The sequence below is a fragment of the Garra rufa genome, chromosome 5 (assembly GCF_049309525.1).
Source record: "Garra rufa chromosome 5, GarRuf1.0, whole genome shotgun sequence".
Taxonomy (NCBI): Eukaryota; Metazoa; Chordata; class Actinopteri; order Cypriniformes; family Cyprinidae; genus Garra; species Garra rufa.
In genome coordinates, this window is record NC_133365.1 from 7,544,187 (window position 1) to 7,570,118 (window position 25,932).

General features: G+C 37.4%; 1 protein-coding gene across 1 annotated transcript in view; it reads right to left on the minus strand.

Moving 5' to 3' along the window:
- LOC141335535 (astrotactin-2) overlaps positions 1–25,932 on the minus strand; it is a 95,483-nt gene that overhangs the window by 19,724 nt on the left and 49,827 nt on the right. The window contains exon 7 of the mRNA XM_073841033.1: positions 3,255–3,396. Within this exon, the coding sequence (XP_073697134.1) occupies positions 3,255–3,396 (142 nt within the window). The remainder of the gene's footprint in view (positions 1–3,254; positions 3,397–25,932) is intronic.

Below are 25,932 nucleotides of genomic sequence, written 5' to 3' on the forward strand. Positions count from 1 at the left end.
GGATAAATGGATAGATAGCATGTTTTAACATGTTACTAGCATGTTTCTAAGTTATTTAGCATGATACTAGCATGTAGCTAGCATGATTCACAAGTCTACCATGTCTGTAACATAATTAACATGTCAATAGCGTGTTGCTAGCATGTTGTTGCCATTATTAACATGTTGCTAACATGTTTCTAACATGATTAGCAAGGCACTAGCATGTTTCTAACATGATTGGCATGTTACTAGCGTGTACCTAGCATGATTAGAATGTCACTAGCATGATGTTAGCATTCCTAGCATGATTAGCAAGTTACTAGCATGATTAACATGTTGTTAACAAGTTTCTAGCCTGATTAACATGTTGTTAGCATGTTTCTAGCATGATTAGCACGTTGCTAGCATGTTGTCAGTATGATTCGCAAGTTACTACCATGTTGCTAGCATGATTGGCATTTTTCTAGCATGTCTGTAACATAATTAACATGTCAATAGTGTGTTGCTAGCATGTTGATAGCATGATTAGCAAGGCACTAGCATGTTTCTAGCATGATTAGCATGTTCAAAGTCCTTTTAAGGCAAGTCATGTCACTCGGTGGCCATCTTTGAAACACCTCTCGGGCAGGCAAGTGCAGCTCCTATCTCTTTGAATGGGGAATCATCAAATTGTCCAAAACCGTTCACCAATTTTACGATTAAATTTCATGTTTTAAATCACCAAATGAATCCAACAAGAACTGCCTCATAAATATGGTTCCTTGTGCTCCAATAGCATTAAAAACGCTTATTTTTCAGTCTAAATCAGCCAGTGTGCATGCGCAGTACTGAGCGCACATCTTAGAGCGTCGATTGTTTCTATAGCAACCGGGACTTCTAACGGCAGCTGCAGTGACTGCTGACTTTACTAATCAATGATTGGCTCTTTCATTAAGAAGGCGGGGCTTCGCAGCCATAATGATCATTGCATTTTTCCCCATTCAAAACTATACGAGTGACATGTCTTGGGTATTCTATAGTCTTTGGCATGTTGTTAACATGTTTCTAGATAGATAGATAGATAGATAGATAGATAGATAGATATGAGTTTTCCAGTTTTAATAAACATTTTTAGAAAAAAACTTAATTCCGATCAGTTAGAAAAGATATAGCAACTGGAGTCAGATCAGTCTGAGTTTGGAGTTAAAGAGTTAAAGCTCTAGGAGGAGTAGCAGTCAGAAATTTTAGTCTCTGTAAGTTTAGTAACTGTAAGTTTAAATAGCATTTCAGTAAGTTGGCTTTCTCAAGCAAACTTAATAAACAAATTAATGAATGCATTTGAAAAAGTGTGCAATTACAGCAATTACATACTACACGCAAATGTGATTTAAAAAATAAACTACATTTTACTGTTAAATTGACATTATTTGAACCAAAGTGGTTCAAATGACGGAGGTGAGTAAAAAACATGAAACACACCCAAGGACAGGAAATAGCATGGTATGCTACAAGAAATATGATATCTAACAGAAATTATTCTTACATTCTTGTGGTGTGTGTACTCAAATGCTATTTTGAGTTGTCATCCGACTGAAATCAGTCCTGCAGAAGATGAGGATGACTCTCAAATCAGACTGATTCAGTGTGATCTTGTTATTCTCCATTGCAAAACTTGGTGCCGTTGAGTCCACAATGCAGAGATGTTAATAAGACTCAGCTGTGGTTCTCCCCCGTGAAAAGAGAGAGCCATATTCCAAACAAATAAAATATCTGCCTTGAATGAGCACCAAAAACAGGATGTGGCACAGAAACGCCACACCAGCAGAGCAAATATTTTTGTCGAGTCACACTTGCTTATGATGAAAATGGAAAGACATTGACACAGCAGTGCTTGTTCTTGCTTTTTCTCCTGTGTCCATGTCTTCACTGCCGAAATTGTGAGTATCCTAAAGCCAATTGGAAACAAATTAAACCAAAACGACAACAGCCGTATTGAAGCCATTATACGTGTACTGAACTAACAGTTTTGTTTGTCTTAATGAATTAGAATAGACAAAACTGATGTATTATTTGCACAGGCCTGCTTAAATCAACCCTGTACAAGGTTTTATGCAACATCACTGAACTCCGTCACAAATTAATATTTAAATGGCTAAATTTAATCATAAGGAAGTGATCTAATACTAACTAATAATTATGGGACCATATAAACGCACAGGACTTCTCACTCACTGTATTTACCAGCTGTACTTTGTTCATTTGCAGATTTCATGATCAAATTCATGGTTAGTGAACAAGGTCCAGTATTTTGATAGTCACACTTCTCAGTAAAATCAACCACTTTGATGTAGTTGTCTCTGAATAATAAAGGAAAAGCAGATTTGGAGAAATGCAGCATTACATCACTTGCTCACTATTGGATCCTCTGCAGTGAATGGGTGCCGTCAGAATGAGAGTCCAAATAGCTGATTAAAACATTTCAATAATCCACAAGTAACCCATACGACTCCAGTCCATCAATCAACATCTTTTGAAGCCAGAAGTTGCATATTTGTAAATAACAAATCCATCATTAAGACATCCTTACCTTAAAACTGGCTCAAATACAAGTTCTTTATTCAAAATTTTGCTTTGGTTATCTTTGTCTGCATCAGCAGAGAAATATGCAAGAACCAATCACCGCTTACAAGCCACAACAATCCAGAGCAGTTTTAAAAAAATATGTGGGTGGATTTTGATGTTAGAGGATAACAAAGGATGGACTTTTTCACTTTTCCACTATTATGAATTACACATTGTATTTTAGCCAGAAGGTTTGCAGTTATAAAAACATCTTGATCTTTTCTTCTTCTTCTTCTTCTTCTTCTTACAGACATACAGATATTTACTTTACAAGCTGTTAACTGGTGGACTGGAGAGGTGTGGATTATTGTGATGTTTTTATCAACTGTTTAATCTGATGGCACCCATTCACTGCAGAGGATCTATTGGTGAACAAGTGATGCAATGCTACATTTCTCTAAATCTATTCCCATGAAGAGGGTTTTAAGTTCAAATTTGAGGTATCCGTTTAAGGTGGTATAGCAATAATCATTTTAACATCCCAAAAAGTAACTTATTTTTTCACATAGTAACATATTACTTTTTTGCATGTTGTTCCTTTCAGACAGCATTATAGTCACATATTATAAGGTTTTAGAAGATCTCACTGAAATGAAGAACTGATAATGTAGGTAATTTTTTATATGTATATACTGTATTTGTTGAACATCCATGTTTGCTGTGGCTCTTACTTATAAAGGCTGTCGGGCTCCAGGCACTTGAAAATGAGAGAGTAGATCATACTGTGTGGATGTTCTCCACTTCTGCGTCCTGCTACAACACAAGAGGAGCCCAGACCCGAGAAAAGATCATCCATGAGGCTCAGAACCTCTCCTGAAAAACAGAAATGGAGAAAAAAGACATTCATATCAATAAAGGACTAGTTTTAGAACTAGCACTATCAGACCAAATAAATAAAAATACAAAATTGTAATATTTGATTGTTTATTAATTTTTATCTTATCTTTTTATCTTAGTAGTTTGTAATAGTTCTTATCCATTTAATATTTTAGTTTTTGTTATTTTAGTACTTTAAGTACCAAACCTAGAAAATGGAAAATAATAATAATAATAATAATAAGAAGAAAATATGCCGTCGCAAATAGAATAAATTAAATTAACCTCTTTTATTTATTTATTTTTTAAGATTTATGTATTTGTTTGGTGTAAAACAAGTTATATTAAGCTATAAATTTATTTCAAGTAATATTTATGTTGATTAGTTTTGGTTTTAATTAATGATAATAACCCTGCAGTTGACTCCAGAAACTTTTTTGAAAATCTGTAAAAGCATGTACAAGGCAAGTTTTTGTTTGGTTTTTGCAAAATGAGTGACATACAGTAGTCAGATCACATCATATCATTAAAACAACAATTATGATATTATCATAGAGGATACATATTACACATCCCTATCATAAGGACAAAAAGAATAAAATCAGTAGTCCCAATGTCCCATTTTTTTCATTTGAAAATTTTTACTTTAAAGCTATTGCATTTATAAAAAAAATTAAAATGAGTATAAATATTTTGCCGAACATGTGCTTCACTAAGTCAACAAAATGCATTTATTTCCTGCAAATGGCAGTTTAACGAACAAGAAAAGTCAGCTTTTGGGGAAATAATAGTCATTTGCTAAAACCGGTTCCCAGCACGACCTAAGAGGCAAAGCGGACAAGAAAAAAGCAAGCAGCAAAAACAACATTTGACACTTCCAATTTTAGCAACTCTGGAGCTAGACGAACATGCGTCGTAGGCTCACATCAGTTTTTAACACGTTCCAAAATACATATCAAAACGGCAGAACGTGTCTGGGTTGTGCGTCCCTAGGGAACAGTAAAAAATGGGCAACAGAGGGGAGGTCTAGAAAGGGGGAATTGAACGAACGAATGTTTTAGCCACTTTCCCAGAAAGCACATTGTATATAAGGGAAGCTTCCCGCTCACATTCCGACACCTCAAGAGTGCCCAAACCAAGTCGTCTTTTTATAAGGTCTCAAAAACCCTTTGCTTTCACTTTGTGGCCCCCACGTCTAAAGAAGTTCTGTATATTTTGAAACTTGACATTCATGAAATGGAAAACAATGGAATGGTAACTCGACATATGACCGCAAAAGGTCCGTGTTGAATAATCCCAATGATGGAATGCCCTTAAATGCATGCATAGTTTCCTCTCGTCCAAGAGGCCCATGTTCTGCATGATACAATGTTTCTCTTATGCCTCCCTTGAAGCTGACCATCAAAACAAAACATAGTAAATATCCCAGCGTGAAACATGCTGAAAGGTTGAATGAGGCCTTGAAGACAGAAAACATAGGCTGCTGCAACTAAAACATTTAAAAAATTTATTAATCTGATAATTAATTATTTGATTAATTAGATTGAAAATCAATTTTTCTATATTTTATTAAAAAAAAAGTGTCATTAAGTGTCATTCTGCCAAATTTTGTCCTGCAAAATTTAAGCCTAAGAGAACAAATATACTGAGTTTTCATTGAGTTTCACTAATAGTATGTTCAATTTGATATTACGTTGGTTGTTGTACATATAACGGCAAACCAAAGCAAAATGTCCGGTAAGTCACACAAAAAGGTTAACATTCTATAATGTTTGAAAAAACAACAAAAACAAATATGAGATAAAAACACATCTGCTAAAACAACCATGCCATTTATCTTGTTTCTATAAGTTTTGAGATAATTAGTAGTGACTAGTGTTTCACTGGACTTGTTCTTGAGCACTTCACATCACAAGTGCACTGTTGTACCGCATATGCATGTCAAAATGTATTTGTTTACAAATCATGCCAAAAAACATAATAACATAATTATACAACATTTATACGTCATTACAATAGTCCCTTTCCTGTTACAGCTCTCATTAATACAAACATTTAAGTATAAAGTATAAAAATCATCACTTGAAAGAAAATAAACATTAACTGAAATAAAATAAAATGTAAAAAAAAGTAAATTTCAGCTAATTCAAGTTGTCAAGGCAAAACTTTAGTTACTTAATACTACTCATTACTCATATACATTTAAGTAAGTAATATTACTTAAATGTAAAATTACACTGTAACAAGGGCACCTAAACATAAAATGTAACTGAAAAAACTAACAAAAATGACAAAAGCACAAAACAAAATTGCTAAAACCTAAAGCTAAAATTAAAATACAGAAAATATTAACAACTACTATACAAGTACACCAATAATAGTAAAATAACACTGGTAAGCACTACAAATCTATATATACACTGCCGCTTCACATGTTGGGATCAGTACAATTTTAATGTTTTTTTTTAAGAAATTACTTATGCTTATCAAGGCGATACAGTGCTGTGAGTATTTAAAGGGATAGTTCGAGCATTTAAGACATGAAGTTGTATGCAATCCTTATCAGCACTATAGTGTATACACACTGACCCACACTGCGCTCACCTCCCTGGTCAGAGTTCTGGCCGCTGGAAGTTTTTCAAGAAAGTATTCACGGTTAGTTTCCGGGGCCTCAAAACTGTGCGTTTTTACGTGAAAAAATTATATGCGTTTCAAAGCTTGATTAATTTACATCACAAAAAACACTCCTGACAAAAATCATACCTCAGTTTTAATCGGCACTATATTCTTTCCGTTTCCATCAATCCGCGCTGCTGTCAGTTCGCACTTCGCACGTTCCGATCAGCTGTTCCATTACACACTCGAATGACAACGACGTAAAAAGTAGAGAATTAACAATGGTGCGAACTTGTAAATTCCCAGGTTGTGACCACAAGAATGTGCAGGGATCGCCGTTCAGATTCCATCGTTCTCCTGTTTCGGATATAGTTATGAGACAGCTTTGGCTGGTTGCCATCGGCTACTCTGCGGGAGCTAAAATATCCAGTATCAAGGATTTTCGTGTGTGCGCTCACTTCAGCGAAGACGATTACATCCCCAACCAAGGAGGAAAAATCAAAAAACGGATTTTAAAGAGTTCTGCTGTACCAGTACCACGGGTAAGCTCTATTTACTAACTTTATGTCGCATACGACAGGTTTATTTTGAAGCTAACGTCGGTTTTTAGGCTAACGTTACACTGAGAATATTCTAACCGGGGCAGTGATAGCATCCACTGTCTATGTGGTGAGAAAATCGGCAAATGTCATAACTAATGAATTTAATTGAATCTATATAACACAACAAAATATGATGCTTTGCTATATTTGTTATTGTCTGTAACTATGCGGAACGTGTGTCGGTATCATCGTGTTTATAAGTGTGCTTGAAGTCACATACAGGTAGTTCTAAACCAGGTATCTCCAACTCCGGTCATCGTGATTCCTGCAGCTCGATGTTTTCCTATGACAGGACACCTTTCTCAAATGAGATATTCTGTACAAGCCTGCTAATTACCCGTTGATTTGAGTCAGGTGTGTTGCATCAGAGAAAAACTAAAGCCAGCAAGACAGTAGCTCACGAGGACTGGAGATCCCATGTCTAAACTGTACAGTAAACAATCTGATGTTTAGACTCCTGTGGAAATCACGTGAAACGAGGTCTAATATAAAAATATATATATCGTCTGTTCCGTCTGACATTGTGCTAAAATTGGTTTCATCATCAGAAGTTTTGTAGTCAGACATGTTGTCAGCGAGTCGCGCTATCAACAGCTGATCGGAACGTGCGAACTGACAGCAGCGCGGATTGATGGAAACGGAAAGAATATAGTGCCGATTAAAACTGAGGTATGATTTTTGTCAGGAGTGTTTTTTGTGATGTAAATTAATCAAGCTTTGAAACGCATATATTTTTTTCACGTAAAAACGCACAGTTTTGAGGCCCCGGAAACTAACCGTGACTACTTTCTTGAAAAACTTCCAGCGGCCAGAACTCTGACCAGGGAGGTGAACGCAGTGTGGGTCAGTGTGTATACACTATAGTGCTGATAAGGATTGCATACAACTTCATGTCTTAAATGCTCGAACTATCCCTTTAAGACATACTGCTGCTGCACAAATAGCATAAAATAACCCGTAGCAGATCTATACAGGTGGAGCTGGATAAGGTGAAGGGTTTCAGAGGAACTCTGAAAGCGTGCTGCGAAATGCCCAAGTGAATGCTACCAGCCATTTAAATAGAGTTTCATGGCAAAACTAGGTATTAAATCAGTGTTTAAAAATACAAAAATATTATTATTATCATGTGATATCTACATTCAGTTAATGCAATCTTGCGATGGTATTTTTCTACAAATCCATAAATCCAGCAAAACCACACTGGATATGAACAAATGTATTTGGTTAGGGAAAACAACAACAACAACAACAACAACACAAAAGCATGGCCTTTGTTCAAGAGCAGCCAGTTCTGTCTTTAGGCTCTTGAACTGTGTAAACATTAAGCTGTTATGATTTTACCGTATGTGTGGCCCTGGCCTGAATTATATGGGGAGAATTTATGGAACATATCTGCAGTTATGTTCCGTTTGCTTGAACCCGCGCACCCAGAAGAGGCCACCTGTTTTGCGTTAAACGTTAATTGTACCAAAAGCACCGTATAGCGATGCCATGCACACACGGAAGCGTCTCTCCTGCAGCATGGCCACAATTAGCTAAGTGACACTTTTAGAGCGGTCTCGCTCCAAAATATATACAACCGCCAGAAAACAAGCCAGACGGGTTTCCTCGGATCGCCCGGGAACCGTGTGAGACCTGTTCAGTTTATTTCCTCGCACTATTAGCAGTGACAAGAGGTCAAGAAGTGCTTAAGATTGACTATCTGTATTACACCGCCTGGCTCTCGGTCCATTTCCCTCACATTGACACAAAAATGCGTGGAATGCACGAGCGGAGCCAGATTTCGCAGGCCCCCTGACAGCTTCAAGCCGAGAGAATGTGCAATAGGGAAAGGAAATAAGAGGCTTTGATAGGTACGGTAGAAGGAAGGGGGAAGAAAACTCTGTTTGATGTTTGATGTTTCTGCATGAGGTTTGGCTGGAAATGCTATCTTTGTATGTTTTGATAATCAGAATAAATCAATAGTCCGGTCCGTGACTGGGAAGGAGGAAAGCGGCCACCCGTGGGGCTGTTTCGGGGGCTTGCTAGTAATTATCACATACTCCAGCAATTCTAAAGGGGAAAAACAGTAAAAAGAAGTCGACAAGCCCCAGAAAGGAAATCTACGTGCATGTCCAAAATGATCACCCACATCTGCTTTGGTGCTTAAGACCTGGACGAATTAGAGCTGAGACGCGCGTGCTATATCTGACGTGACTTACATTTACACAGTGGAGCGATTACCGTCCACACTGAGAATCTGCAGTCTGCGCTTGGAGATCTGACATCGGGTTTGACAGTGTCGGAATCTCAATGTAAAGCACAGGTCTACTGCGCACGTGTTCCGCATACAAACCTCCCTGCCGCCGCTCTTCCGTTCACTGCACACAGCGAACACGGATCCCATGGGCTTGTGTGTGTGGACATCAAAGTTGCATGAGTTGCATGTTTCCGGATGTTTGTATGTTCATACGGAACCGTGCGGGCACTTTAGCTTGACTGAAGAATTCCTCCATATACTCTCAGAAAATAATGTGCAAAAATGATACCTTTAGGAGTATAAGACCTAGTCACTTTGTTCCTTCTTTATCCCTAAAGGGTTTATAATAGTACCATAAGAGTGCATATTACTATTGTAAGGGTACATTATGCTACTCTAAGGTACTAACATGCACCCTTTGAGGTAGAGAAGGAACTGCCCCAGTGACAAGCTGTTGTACCCTTAAAAGTACAATTTTTGCACTTTTCCTTTTCTGACAGTGATATGGTAGCATCTGCACATCATGTTAAAATACTTCTTTTACTTGATGTTTTTGTGAGTTCATACATGGCAATGCCCCACTCTTGAAGTGTTAATTACTCCCATTTGGCTTTGTGAAATGGCCAAGAATACATGGTCTTAAAGCTGGTTTTGAGTTTGGATACACATTGCCTTATTGTGCAACTCTTGACTGTGTTTGAGAAAGGTTTCCAAAAGTTTCCATATCTACATCGATTAATGAGTAAACATACACAAATTTCCCGAAAAACATCTAAAAACTCACCAACACAGCAATTTTACAATTTCGTATATACTGATTATGCTAAATAATGTTCTGACATTTTTGTGACCCCTGAGATTGTCGACTTATTAAAACAGTACTGCTCAATATGTTCTAAATGAATGTAACAGTTACTCCAGACCAGGGATCATCAAATCTGGACCTCGAGATCCATTTTCCTGCAGAGTTTAGCTCTTACCCTAATCAAACACACCTGAGCATGCTAATCAAGGTCTTCAGGATCATTAGAGAATAACAGGTAGGTGAGTTTGATCAGGGTTGGAGCTAAACTCTGCAGCGCATTGGACCTCCAGGGTAAGATTTGGGGAACCCTGCTCTAGACTTAACTAACACTGCTAACAGAAGCAAATTTGAGATAAAAACTCATCTGCTGAAGCATCTATAACATTTTAGCTTGCTTTTACAGATCTTTGAGCTTCTTTGTTGATTGTTGTGATCCATGTCTGACTGGACTTGTATCTGACTACACTGTAAAATCCAATAGTTAACCTTACTTAGATATAGTTAGTTATCTTTACTTAGTTGCTATACTAACTAGGTTTTATTAAGTTACAAAACAATTTACTTCTTCTAGTAACGCTTACTTAAAATTTAATAAACCAGTGAGAGGCAGAAGTGCACTAATATGTTGGTAATGTGCAAAATAACAACAGAAGAAGAAGAAAATAAACTTTTTTTTTTGAGGTGAGGCAATTCTTAATAGACTTTTCCCTCATGACTGCAGTTATCCTTCTTATACTAATTTCTATAAAGTCATATTGAATGTTGAACTTTCAATACAACTGAAATATTTGAGAGAACATCACAAGCTGACTTCATAAATTGATGTTGGTTTAAAATAAATAAAAAAATAAACTTTCCATTTTAGTGATTAGCATTCCCTTTGGTTGGGCACTTGGAACTTTGTTTTATTATAACTTCCTTCGTATTGATGCAATGCATCATGAAATTAGAGTATTTTGATTTTAAAGGAAGAGAAGTAATAAGTAGATTGTTTTTAGAATGTGATTATAATATATATATATATATCTATATCTATATCAGAGGTTAGACTTTAACATTCCAAAGCATATGATCATACTTTTTCCTTCACTACATTTCATGAAACATGTCGTTACTTCTTATAACACGTGCTCCGAGACGCAGAAGCGGCATCTGATTCATGAGCAAACTTATATTCAATGAACCTGTTAAATTGCTTTGCAGATGCACCAAACGATTTATTCACGAACTGGAATGATCCGATTGCAGCTGTTCTTGAGTTGACAACTCAGTGATTCAAATGATCCATTTAGAGCGATTCTTCAGAGAACAAAATTCACAAGTAAGAATTGGGAGATCTTGTGAGCGCGAGACTGATGCTACGAAAAGTTAATAATGTCGAATTTGAGGATTTTTTTGTAACTGAAAATCATATTTCGATCAAAACTGTCAGTTGTTTGCGAACTAAATCTGCTGTAAAGTGTAACATGGGGCTTGGGTTTTGTTTCAAGTTTATGTTTTCAGGTCTTTTATTTTGTAGTTTGATTCCTGCTGTTGCTGTCTTGCTTCCCTTTCCCTCATGTATTCCTGCAATTGGTTCCTCTGTTCTATGTGTCTTGTTTCTCATTGGTTGGTTTATGTCATGTGACCTGCATTGTTTCCTATAAGTAGCCCTAATGTTTCCATTTTCTCTGGTTGTGTATTAATGTGACCTGCTGTTGGTGAGTCGAGTCGAGTCAAGTCAAAGTTCAAAAGTTTAAAATAACACAGATTAAATAAAACAACTCAAGCATGTTCAATTTCAATGCTGCTGTAATGAGAGCCCTATATCACATCTGTTTTATACTGTTTTTCAACGGTACCAATTTTTATAGTGTTTGGATCAACTAGCCAAATAGACCAATATGAATTGTTTTTTTTTTCTTACTGGTGAAAATTAGATGATCAAATCTGTTTTCTCTCAGGTACATAAGCTTTACAGTGAACATTACTAAATCACTATTATCAATGTAGTCCATATCAACAACAAAAATATAGCTTGATTCCATATAGTGGCTATTTTGGGAACATCAAATGTATTTTAAGCAGTAGGATTATATAAAATATATGCTAAAATTAAGTGGCCTATATAAAATTGCAAAAAAATAAATAATAATAATAATAAAAAAAAAATTCTATCAGTACATTTTTTACTTAAGTACAAAAACAAATTGAGTACTTTTGTAATTTCACTCTGGTAAAATTCAGGAACATTTACTGGAGTAATATTTTATTATACATATCTGTACTTTTACTCAAGTACTTGATACGTGTTCTTCATCCACCACTGGTATTGTGCAAGGATCTGTGCAAAAATAATCTGCCTCTGTAATAATAATTTCTGTGAAAAAGAATAAAATTTGCTGGTGCTTTACAACTTCTAGTGATTATTCCAGCTGAAAGGTGAATTGTGTGTGTGTGTGTGTGTGTGTGTGTGTGTATTTTTATGGTTTTACAAATATGCAGGGAGAGTAACATATTTAGGGAGCCTGGGTTGAAAACGACTATTATTCAATGAGCAAAAAATAGCAATTATCAACATGATGTTTGAAAACATTGTAATTTGTGTAAACAAAATCCTATGATAAGTGCTAATCAGGATGCCTTTGCAGACACATTTATATACTTAGGTATTATTTAGTAAAAAAAAAAAATTGGCCAACACACTCTAAATGAGTGTGTCTTTGCTGATGAGGACTGGTTTAGATTATAAGAGTTGAATTATTTATTTTTGTGGTAATAACCTTAATGCTATCTGACCCTGTGGTAACATTCTAGCAGAGACGCATTTGCCCGTCTGATGGGATCTTGTACATGTATTTGTGTGTTTTCAGTTTTCATCCCTGAACATTAAATGTGTGCATCTTTCTCTCTGCATTCATAGCCATACCAATACCCCAGCTGTGCTACTAAGTACAGCCTGGCAGGACAGACATTACCTCAGCTAACCCCTATTGGTTAACACTCTCTCCTTGCCAGGGGTTCTGCAGGCAGGAACACCATGTCCATGCTAGCCGTCTGCTTTCATTCATTAAGAGCAGAGGAGGCACAGCTTTATCACTGGGCTGCGAGAACTGCAAGTACAGTACACATTACTACATTTAGATTACATTTACATTTATTCATTTAGCAGACGCTTTTATCCAAAGCGACTTACAATTGGGGAATACAACAAGTGATTCATCCTAAGGAGGCAGATCAACATAGGAAGTGCTCAAAAATACCATATATCAGGCGTTGTTAGATGAGTATGGGCTAGAAAGGGAAGATCAGGAAAGATTTTTAATTTTATTTTTTTTTAATTGAGTCAAATAGTGTCGAAAAAGATGGGTTTTCAGCAGTCGCTTGAAGACAGTTATGGAGTCTGCGTTCCGGATAGGGGTGGGAAGATCATTCCACCAGGCAGGGACGTTGAAGGAGAATGTTTTGGAAAGTGATTTCATGCCTCTCTGTGGTGGTACAATAAGGCGTCTTTCACTAGAGGATCTCAGTTATATCTGAAGTGTCTGCATGATTCAGTTTTATATTTAAAGTAAATCAGTGGTGTGTCAGCCACAGCTGGTTGGATTGTGCTAGCAACCAAGCAACCAAGTTTTATTTTAGAGATAAACTAGTGAAGTACTCATAGCTGTCAAGCAAGTCTGGGGTTAATAAACAACCTCTTTGCTGATTCCAAATGGCAAGACTGCAAAAGAGACAGATACAAATTTATTTGACAGTATGCTACAGCAATTAATACAATCAGGAGTGGTGTATATGTACTCATTATTAAAAATAAGGTGTTATCTATTGGTCTAATTCACAGTCAGGTTTATAGGAAAGCTAAATTACTGATGATAAAAAAAATTCAGCTTTAATTAAAAGTTGTATTTGTACCTCATAATTACGAGTTCATACTGTATATCTGCAATACAGAGTATTTATTCAGTTTTACTATTTATAGGTATACAGTATCTCAAAAAAAGTGAGTAAACCCCTCACATTTCAGGAACCATTTTAGTATATCTTCTCAAGGGACAATACTATAGAAATGAAACTTGGATATAGTTTAGAGTACTCGATGTGCAGCTTGTATAGCAGTATAAATTTACTCTCCTCTGAAAATAACAACATACAGCCATTATTGTCAAAATACCTGGCAACAAACTTGAGTACACACTAAGTGATAACAGCAGTATGTTGTTTAACCATGCAAAGCCACATGTCCTGTTCATCATGTTTATGGTTTTGTCTGCTTGACAGGACCATACAAACTTGTGTATCTTGTATTAAAGCAGTTAAAATTAGGTGCTTTAAGTACAGTTATCTTATACTGACCACTGGATGTTTACCATTTCATCTCATGGCAAAGAACTCTCTGAGGATTTGAGAATTAGAATTGTTGCTCTCCACAAAGATGGCCAACACCCTGAAACCGAGTTACACTACAGTGGTCAGGGTCATACATAGGTTTTCCAAGATGGGTTCCATTCGGAACAGGCCTTGCAAGAGTCGATCAACGAAGTTGAGCACAAGTTCTGTGTGTCAGGTGCAGAACTTGGCTTAAAAAAACAGATGCAAGAGTGCTGCCAGCATTGCTTTAAATGTTGCAGAAGTAGAATGTCAGCTTGTCAGTGCTCAGACCATACGCCCCACACTGCAACAAGTCAGTATGCATAGGCGTGATCCCAGAAGGAAGCCTCATCTGAAGCTGGCTCACAAGAAAGCCTGCAAACAGTTTGCTGAAGACAACCAAGACCATGAATTACTGGAACCATGTTCTGTGGTCTGATGAGACTATAAGATAAACTTGTTTGGCTCGATTGGTGTCCAGCATGTGTGGCGATGCCCTGGTAAGAAGCACCAAGAAAATTGTGTCTTGCCTACAGTCAAGCATGGTGGTGGTAGCATCATGGTCTGGGGCTGCATGAGTGCTGATGGTACTGGGGAGCTGCAGTTCACTGAGGAAAACATGGATTCCAACATGTACTGTACATTCTGAAGCAGAACATGATGCCTTCCCTCCAGAAACTAGGCCGAACGGCAGTTTTCCAACAAGATAACGATCCCAAACACACCACCAAGATGACTACTGCCTTGCTGAGGAAGCTCACTTTTGTGACACACTGTATGTTTTAATTAAATTAATGTTTTAGTTTTATTCTATGAACTACTGACAACATTTCTCCCAAATTCCAAATAAGCCACCCCAGATCATCAACAATTCTCCACCAATGGCTTGTAGGCCTCACCGGGTCTATCCGTTAGACGACCAGGTGTTAAGTAAAGCTGAAAACTGGACTCATCAGATAAAACTGTCTGGTCTTTTGCAAACCTCAGCATGCCTCTACTTTGCTTCTTGTTGATGAAGAGATTTTTTCTAGCTTTGCACAACTTAGGAGCCAGTTTTGAACCATTCTGATCATGCACTTCACCCCAGCTGGCATTTGGCATTCTTTTTACAGTTGTTGAGTGACATTCGAATGAGTTGTTGGTCATCCCAATCAGTGGAGAGTCATTTTCGCCCTCTCCTGGTCTGTAGCTTTGTTGTCCCCAATGTCTGCAGCTTGACCTTGTTCTTATGAACTGCTGTCTTTGAAATTTTAAGGAGTGAAGCAACCTGAAGATGATATCTCTCTGTCAGTAAAGCCAGTATTGAACTATTCTTTACCTCACTCAAAACTTCTTTTCAACTCATGGACAATAGTTAGTATTTAATTCCAGTTACTTTTGAGGTACTACTTGCACTGCTTTTGCAATCCAGAAGATAGCGATGACTTACAGCAATGGTTTTTATACTTTTTTCTTTGTTAAATGAGATTTAGTTGAGGTGATCACCTAATCAATACTTCATTAAGCAGAATGAGGTGTGCTTTTTTGGAATTCAACAGACAAAGGAATTGAATGGCTGCCATACATCTAGAGTTGATTTAAGAACAAATTGCAGTGGTCTCTTAATTTTTTTCATATATAATTTTCTATTCTATAATTATGAAGCTGCATAAACTCAAATTAGAATCAAATTATAGCTATTCAGTGAATTGGCTCTCCATACCAGTAATAAGTGCTTAACATTTGAATAAAAGCCATCAATAATTGTACAAAACAAAATATTTTTTGTATTTTAATTAACAGGGTATTTTTATAAAACGCCAAAAGAGTGTTTGTGCTGGTGCAAACTAAAATCTGGCCCTTGGTATTTATCTAATCTAATCACAATCTGTGTCCTGAGAATCAGTGAGCGTTTGTAGTCTTTTGTTTGTCAGCAGATTAGTCTTGACAAAAACTTGAAACTGTAAATTCTTTGGTTGTTTTGCATTCACTAGACATTTCGGTTCAACCACAGTGGGATCCACCCAACTAAGAGACTCATAACTGTGACAAAACTGTCACAAGCAGTCATGGTTGCTTAACATATGACACTATAAAACAAGGGTATGACAACTTTTTAAGATTTGTATTTTCTGTATTAAGTAAAATAGTTAAATATTTTTACTCTTAAAGCTGTGTCAAAAGAAGTGTAGTTCTGTTCATTTTAAGCCTTGGAAAAAACATCAAGACTCAAGACTCGTGTTGAGGAATTACAGTTTGACAGTTTTTCTGGGTGTTTCCTAACAAAACCAACGCAAACATGTAGACTTGATGATTGCAACACTGGTTTTGCACGCTTTGTGTACCTCACACTGTAAAAAGTATAATGGCAGTGCCAACTTCAGTCGGTTTGGATTGAAAAAAGATGGAGGTCAGAAGAAGTGCACAATGAAAAGAAATGCACAAAATACCCGTTACAGCATGTGAGGTCTCTCAGCGGCATCAGGGAGTACCTGCGATCTTCCCAGGATTCTGTTAAGTGCCTGGTACCTATCAGACGGCTCTGTCGATATAAACAGGAACCGTGAACAGCCGGTTGAGATTAGCAGAGACATTCTATTACTGGAGAAACATATTGCGTGATGTTGAGTTAACACAGCGATTAAAACCTTGTCGCAGATGTTAGGTGACCTCTTGCTCGAGAAGGCAGGGAGGAAGCAAATCATGCTGAACTGAAGGAGGAACAAGTATTTTTCTCATTTATCCGCTCCGGCCCATGATGGGAGTTGGTCAAGTCATTTAAAGCATCTGGACTCATGCATCTTCCTCCTGGTGTAAAAGCTTTGCAGTGTTATTTGTGCCACCATAATGCTGATTTACTCTGCCATGCCATGCATGCAATCTGTAATCGTTCATTTTTTCTGAACAACAATAGCTGGAAGTGCAAAGCACAGGTTGCTTGTTCTCAACGATGCTGGTACGGTGTCCAGGCCTTTCTTTCATCTCCTAAAGCAATGCTCTCTGTCTCATTAATGTCCACTGACATTTGCTGGTTTTACCCTCACTTGAGATCAGTGCAAGTTCACAGAAGTCCAAATGCATTCGGTAAAGCAGACGAGAATAATACACGCACAACAGCACATTTCAGATGAGAGCAGCTCCATACGTTTCCCTTTGGCTACATAAAGAAAGTTCACAGTGCAATGGAAACGACGCACACAGTATGTTTTTGGCCTAATCTTGATTCTTTCTTGCCAACGTGATTTCCTGAGCATTTGTGTGCATTTAAAGTAAAATGTAAAAAAGAAAGTAAAATTCTACCACATATCCACTCTCTTGAGTTTGCATAGACTAAAACGTATAATATTGATGTACTAACAGCATCTAAAATATAAACGGGTTAAGTACAAACTTTATAGACATACTAATGTTTACAAATCATTCATGGAATGAATCATTTGATTCCATTGTACAGTATATATGAGATTTAAAAAATGCAATTGGCTCATTTATTTAATTTGAATTTTTAATATTTCATTCTGTTCTGTGACTTCTGGTGCCAACTTGTTTCAAATGATTACTTAATAAATGCAACAAATAGATCAAAAGTAACAGTGAAGACTTCTATGCCTTTCACGAAAAGTTATTTTAAATTGTAAGCATATTTTACAACATTACTATACTTTTTGAAATAAATAACCAAAATGGTAAAATCAAAAATACTTGGTGAGACTTCTTCCTCTCTAAAAAAATGACTTTACATGACTAAAACACAATTTTAGAAGTGGTTTTCTGAGAAAAGACACTGATGACAGGTATAAAACATTTTGCAGATGTCAAATGTAGTACCAAACATAGTTGGGACGTGGAATTGATAGTATTGTGCTTAAACCTTTACTCTATGAGCGATGGTAATAGCAATGCCTGTCTTTAGCATTCCAAAGAGCACAAGCAATCAGACATTATGCCACAACCTCTACATCGGGCTGCACTGCAGATCAACCATAAATCACTCTAAATGTACACACTGTGCTACAAACACAATTTTTATGATTAGAGTTGTCAAAGTTGTCGGCTATACTCTTGTTAAACTGCCACCACTTTCTCTAGCATCAGCTCAACCTGGATAACTCATTCACATTTAATGGGAACTTCAGCGGATTTTGTGTTACAATACTCAAATGTCCGCAGCATATATTTTATGTAAAAAAGCTTTGCATTGGAGAGTTACTTTAACATCCTGATAAGGTTCATAGATCAGATTTGTATGTTTTTAATTGTATTTACTGTATGCATGCATACAGCAATTAGTGCTTTTAACAAATTAAGTATAAGGACTCTTTAAATCATAAAGGAAATGTAATAAAATTACTTTGGTGATAATTGTATTTCATTAATTAAATCTAAATCAAAATAAATATTTAAGTAATTATAAAGGCATTTAGTAAGCTGTATAATATAAGAGTATTACACATTAAACCAGTTCCTAATTTTACATTGTTATGAATATTAACAAACAGCACTTATGAAAACCGTTATGGAGCATTACACACACAGTCCTCAAGTAAAATGTTTTTTTTTTCTCCATCCTTACCATTATCTCTGTGTAAAATCAACAGTCTGATAAACTACATTTCTCAAAAGGTAATAAAGAATTGGAGTTTCTGCTAATAGTCAACCTGCTAATTAGAGACGAGTCTGACAAAGTCAGAAAAGTGCATGATGCCCTTTTTATGTTCAAGAGACTGTAACAGAGAGAGAGAAAGAGAGAGAGACTGATCACAGCTCTGCATTTTTAAGGGCCATTTGCTAATCTGACATCACTACGTCTATTCAATTTATTAGTAGAGACACAGTCTGTATAATGGCTCTAACCACGAGATTTGAGCCAGTGTGCTTGATACAGAAGCATTGATTAAATCCTCCCTGGAGAGGAATGAGAGTAAACCTTGAAAATACATGTGATGGCCTACTTCATCCTTATGAACAGAAGAGAGAAAGGGCCTGCCGAAACCCTAAAACAAGACAAAACAACAAAACTAAATGACAAGATAAAACAACACAAGGCTAGAGAAGTCAGGACAAAACAAAGCAAAACAAGACTTTGCTTAGCTTTCATTAACATAGGGAATCTTCGCTTCAAATGAATGAGACCCTGCTTGCATCGGCTCTGGTATAAACTCTAACACAGAGTCGGCTGAACTTCAGATGCATAATCAAGAGTCAGCATAAGCTCTCAGTTTTCTGTGTGACCGGCCCTGTACGGATTTAATGTCTGGTTGTACTGCATGTATGTCAATTTAAGCCAGTGATTGGATTCAATGCTCATGATGTTCCTGTATTTTGTCTTCAAGGCCATAAACACTTAAAATCCTCTTCCATGGAGATGCATTGTGGTAAATGGCACCAGAAATATTATTGCCTTATTATAGAGCTCAAGATATTCAAAAGATAAATGCAAGTGATGAAACCAGGAGTGCGATTTTTGGTGAAGTTGATGCCAGGGCCGTTTATAGACTTTTTATGAGTTTTCACCCACCTGTTTACGTTCACTTAAGCCATAACTGGCTGTATTTACATGAGATACTCAGCATGATAGACATTTGGACTACCGTGTGTGTATTTAAGAACTGATCACACGCTGTATGAAAACTGAAGAGCACTTCTATCACCGTGATTCCGCCTATCTCGCCTTTACTAACTTTAAGTTAATCAACAACGAATTGTGACTCCTGGGAAAAACGAGACTTCTGGTCACCCTATCCCTAACCCATCAGGTGCTGAGGCCATTGTTTCAGATTGCTAGTTCACGTTTTAGTAGTCTATTCATCCACTGCGGCTGTCATACTGAGACTAGATATGCGAACGCCTCTTATGATCCAATGACAGGGACGCACATTTTGAAAGACATGACGGTGAACTTAGCCTATAGGATGTATTCTGAATGTACGGTAGTCCTCAAATGACATTCTAGTCCCGTCTCGTCACGTTAACGAAGACGCGACATGAATTTTGTCATAGTTCTTATCTTCAGATATTAGTTTTAGCTCGTCAGCGTCTCGTCACAGAAAAAGATTTTGTTAACAAATATTTGTCGTTGTTGTCTTTGTTAACGGAATTTTGAAGCATTGACTGTACAGGAAGTGCAAAATGCAACTTGATTATGGGTTATGTGACTCATTTCTAGTAGCACTTATATATATGGTAATGTGTGTGTGTGTGTGTGTGTGTGTGTGTGTGTGTGTGTGTGTGTGTGTATATATATATATTATATATTCACACACCTACTTTAAAGATGGCAGTACTGACATCCAGAGATTCCAACTATTAACAAAAAGCATAGAAACTGCATTTTTACATTTTGTTAAAATGTAAAGATGTCTTGGCACAGCAGATGAATTAATTGGGGAAAAAATGTAGATCAATAATCGTTTTGGAATCGGATCGTGACTCCCAGAATCGGAATAGGATCGGAACGTGAAGCGCCTGAAGATTTCCACCCCTACTGATTTAGCCTAGGCTTTCTGCAAAACCTCCAGCCCACATTCTGGGAAGCTCTGCTCTAGCAAATAACATTATAAAGTTAACGTGAGAAAGTATAGATAACGAGAGAAAAATTCCATGTCGTTAAGTGGCTTAAATTGGTCTGATTGGCTTTGCCCTTTAGAAGCCTTGCACTTTTAGACCTAAATGCCAGATGAGCTAATTGGCCACCACATGATCAGTCAAAACATTGTGGCACCAGCTCTCCCGAACTCAAGTACCAAACACAGTGACTTCATTTGACATGCAACTGTAGGAGACCAAAGATGACGTCAACCTTTCTTAGCCTAACAATAAAAAATCATTTCATATCATTGCAGCCTCTGGAATAATTAGCTATGACTGTTCATGTGCCTGCCATGTTAACCATCTGTGCTGCATCGAAATACACTCAGCCTCACCTTTGCATTAGCACAAGTGTTCTGCGAGTATGTGTGAGCGAATGTGTGTGTGTGTGTATGTGCTGAATAAAGAAGCCAGACTTGGCTTGCTGCCTGTACTCCAATCTGCTGATGGCCCCGCTCGTGACGCCAGGGGAAGCGGGAGCCATTTTTAGCGATGAGGTCATCCTTAATTAAGCAAACAAAGCAAGTCAGCTAGGGCTCTCCAATTCGTTATCTCCACTCATCCTGAAGGACACCCTTTTATCTCCTTTTAATTGAATCTCGCTTCAGACAAGCTGGCTTATCGACAAGCATCGGCACTCCGCTCAAAGGCGACGTCGGGATTGTTATGTAAACAAAAGGATAGCCCTCTGGCTCGACCCTCGGCGAGGGAGACGGGGAGCAGGAGGTGTCGGACAGTGACGGATTCCCGATAAGAAACCTGCTGTGACGGGAGGCTGAAATGGAGATGAGAATCAAAGATCGAATGTCCTACAGCGCGCCGTCTGACAGCGGAGCTGTGAGATGACATCATTGGCATGTGGCGGCTGGTTCCCTCCGCATTACCCCCCACCCATCTTGCAGACTCCCATTATGTGTCCGTGGCGAGGAACAGTGAGAGATACTCACACTCTGACACCCTTCTCGTCGTTAATTAGCGGATTTGGAAGAAGCGTGCTTCTTCCAGGCTGCCGGTTGAACGGGAACGCTGGCTCGCCCAAATTAAGAAACTCAGACCAACATGTGTGGTCTTGCGACTGCGAAATCCCGCTGCAGCACGAAGTGTCGTCGCCAGTCTATATGAGACAAGTGCGTTACGTCGTGTGTCGCCGTTCATTATGCATGAAACTTCCGAATTGCGAGAGATATCGGCAACTTTAGAAGCAGCACTGGAGCTGGTGGCAAACATGACAATGATCACCAAAGGAAAAACCACAAAAAACTCCCACTAAAAAGTAAGACATTATAGTATACTGCCCTACAATGTGAGCTGAATTTGACAGTGACTGACTGTCTAAGTACTGATTGTCATAAATGGTTCAGAAATGAGAACTCCCTGATATCTCAAGGTTCTCCTAGACAGCAATGAGATTAAGTAGAGAGCAAATGGAGACTTTTGCTCATGTCTCCTTTATAGTTTCATAGGAGATGTCAACAATGTCTCATTGTGTTCTGATTTGCCAATCATTAGCCCAAATGATTCTCCCTGATATCTCAGCCATTTCTCTTAGGCCTCGTCCACACTGATATGTTTTTGTTTAAAAACACACCTTTTCCTCCTTGTTTTGGCCTTCCGGCCACACTAAGATTACGGTTTTGTCAAGAATAACATAGCTTTTTGAAAATCGGCTTTCGAAAACAATGCATGTGTAGTCACATAATGCATATTGTACCAATAGATATCAATGTTTACAGTGGCATGCAAAAGTTTGGGAACCCCTTGCAGAGTAAGATATTTTACGTAAAATATGTTTACATATAGTCCACAAGACAAAAAATAGCTGAAATTATTAAAACAATCCCCTTCTAAAGTTTAGGAACCCTTGGTTCTTAATACTGTGTGTGGTTACCTGGATGATATACGACTGTTTGTTTATGATGGTTGTTCATGAGTCCCTTTTTTGTTCTGAACAGTTAAACTGAGCACTGTTCTTCAGAAAAATCCTCCAGGTCCGGCAGATTCTTCAGTTTTCCAGTATCTTTTGCATATTTTAACCCTTTCCAGCAGTGACTGTAAGATTGAGATCCATCTTCAGATCCATCCATCCTCACAAGAAAACACAATGCATTAAGAGCTGGGGGTGAAAACTTTTGAACAGGATGAAGATGTCCACATTTTTCTCATTTTGTTGAAATATCTTCTTTTTTTTTTTCCATTTAGTACTGCCCTCTGGAAGCAACAGAAGATACTTGCATGTTTCCCGGAAGACAAATTTAGTACTATTTACCTTGATCTTCAAATTCAAAAAGTTTTCACCCCATGGCTCTTAATGCATCGTGTTTCCTTCTGGAGCATCAGTGAATGTTTTAACCTTTTTTAGGTGTGTTAAGGGTTTCCAAACTTTTCAATGGGGTTATTTTATATAGTTTCATCTATTTTTTGTCTTGTAGACTATATGTAAAATATCTTACTCAGGACAGTACTAATTAAAAAAATAACAAGCATTTTGTATGATCTTTCTTATTTTGTTAAAAGGGGTTCCCAAACTTTAGCATGCCACTGTATATCAGTATAGCGCCTGCTATGTGCTATTCACTTTCACACTGTTGCTAAAGATGTTACTTTGTAAACGCTTTAGGTCACAGTCCTGCAAAGATGACAGCAATTTAATCACAATTGTTGGGTTTTAGCTTAAAAATATAATGGAGCATGACATTTTCACGCATTTCTTCTGGCAGGGTCATTTTATTTTTCAGGAAAATATCTCATCATACACTGACCCTTCCATCTGTATCATCTCAGTTAGCTTTTTAATGAGGTTTTACACATGCGCAGTAGAGCAAATTTTACGTTTTCCATTTCAGCGTGGATGAGAAACTTTTGGAAAACATTTGAAAATGCTAATGTGAACAGTCACTTCTCCTTTATAGTTCCAGAAGAGATCTCAACTTATACAGTGCTCAGTTTGCCAAGACGCCAAAGTCTACAACCAAAAGTCTAAGATCTCAATAGCAACTCAAAAATGTCTTATTTGTGTTTTTCCTAAGGGATCTTAAGAGAAAGAAGAAGAAAAAGAAAAACATCAAATAGTCTTTCAAAAAATATCCAACCAAAGAACTGGTCTCTTGAGCTATGAAAGAGCAACCATTCCCCAAAGGGATTGTGAGTGTAAATTGTCAATTTTGCCAATAAATCATAAATGGAATCTCCCTGACATCTCAGTCATTTCTCCTAGACAGCAATCAGACTAAATATAGAGCAAATGGAGACTTCTGATGAAGCAATGTCACGTTTCTCCTTTATAGTTTCATATCTTATAGTCAAAACACCAAAGTCTGTAATCCAACATTTCTCTCACAGTCCTTACACACAGCATCTCAAGAGCATCTCATTTGTATTTATCCTACAGAAAACATGTCAAACAAAAGAACTGAGATCTCCAACAAGTCTCTTGAGCTGTGAAAGAGCAAATGTTGAACAGTAATATTTTTGAAAAGAAAGGCTAAACTGTCATACTGATATGCTTTCGTAAACTTTAAAAGCAGAACCGGTGGTGAAAATATAAAAATAATGCATGAAATTATAGTCTCCAGCCTTAAAATGTGAGCTTCAGCTGTCTGAACAAGCATTATCGTAACAGATTCAAAAATGAGATTTCCCTGTTAGATCAGTTACTTCTCTTTTATAGTTTCATAAGAAATCTCAACAATGTATCATACTGTGCTCAATATAAGTCTGCAAACAAGTTTAAGATCTCAGTTTGAACTCAAACACATCTGCAAACAGAGCAATACAATTTTAGGAAAGAAAAAGCAAAGGCTTTACGTCATACGTCTGTATGCGTTCTATTCGGTTATCGTCGACCATGTACGAATGCTTCTGGAAAATTTTAAAGCAGCTGGCCCTAAATCAAACGGACAAATGTGGTGGGAAATGAAGGAATCGGATGATAGAGACAAACGTCAGCTGCACAGCAGGTCAAGTCCTTTTAAGTTGCTTCCATTTCCAAAATGTGATTTTGAAAAGGGACTGCGGTTTGGCTTTACGCAAGCTCTGTTCAATTTGACAAGGTCAGAGCTAACAGATAGCAATATCCATGAGACATCTCACTTGCTTCCTCCAGCACTACACAAGTCCTTGACTCTGCCAGTGAGCTGTGCTTCAGCAAACGGATGCCATCTAGAGGTTTACAGCAATTCTTTCTATGCTGCAAGAATTCAGCACTTTCCTTGTCGTAAGGCAACAGCATTCCAATCAAAATGTTCACAACTCTGAAGAAAAGTCCCATTTGTCAGGCTTTTCCTCTCAGATGAGAGGTCTATTCAAACAGACATGGTTTTATAACTCTTTATTCACATTTCTACACAATAAACCCTATTTTTTGACAATGGTGGAGTTGTGTTAAATTTAAAAACACCATCATATGAATATAAGTAAGTTTATTCCATTACATAACCCGGGCGATGCTTTATTATCCCCTACATCCTGGAAAGTGTCATCATTTGTTTTGTTATTATTATATTTATTTTTATTTTTATTTTTTATGTCAATCTGTTGCCATTGCACTAACTTTGTGCACAGGAAATGAGTGGCACTTTTTTCCTCCTTAATGATGTACTAAATAGTTGATTTTGGCTTGTCTAATGTTTTGACTGTGTCCATGATGGATTCATTCTGACTTTCACGACAGCGGGTTTTACTTGTAGTACGTGCAACTCCAAAAAGTACAAAAATAAACACTAGAAACATAGCTTTTCTGCAACGGCCAAATGAAAAGAGCCGTCAAAACAATTTACCAGACAACTCCGGTGCCCAAAAATGAAGAATGTACTGTTGATTCTAAATCAGGGATCGATATGACTAATTTAAAGGTAACATTTTGTTCCACCACAATCCATTTTTTTCAATTCAAAGAAAAAGTGTTAAAGTGGAGACAGTAAAAGTACAGCAAGCGAGTCTGGACTTGTCTGAACCCATTATAATTGGCTTGAAGTGTTGAATGCGTAAAACCTTCCTCGTCCTGCTGTGCGAATATGTGTCAGCCAGGCTCAGGATGTTAACCCTAATGGTAACGCGTGGTGACACACTGTTGCCGAGAATCTGATTTTATGTGTACAAAATTGTGAGGCAAACAGCATGTAATAAAAATGTTTATAGATGGCAAAGACAAGAACATTCTGGCTTCCCAGCATTGGTCAGCACAAAGCTAAACATTTTATTTAGTTTAATTAGTAAATGCAAAACATATTTGTGGGCAGTGAGTCAACTGCCTTAGGTGTACACAGTGGTTGGTTGTGAATTCCTTTTTTTTTTTTTTTAATCACAACATGAGTTTGTCTATGGAGCCGAAAAGAGAGAAGGGAAGTGTTTGGCTG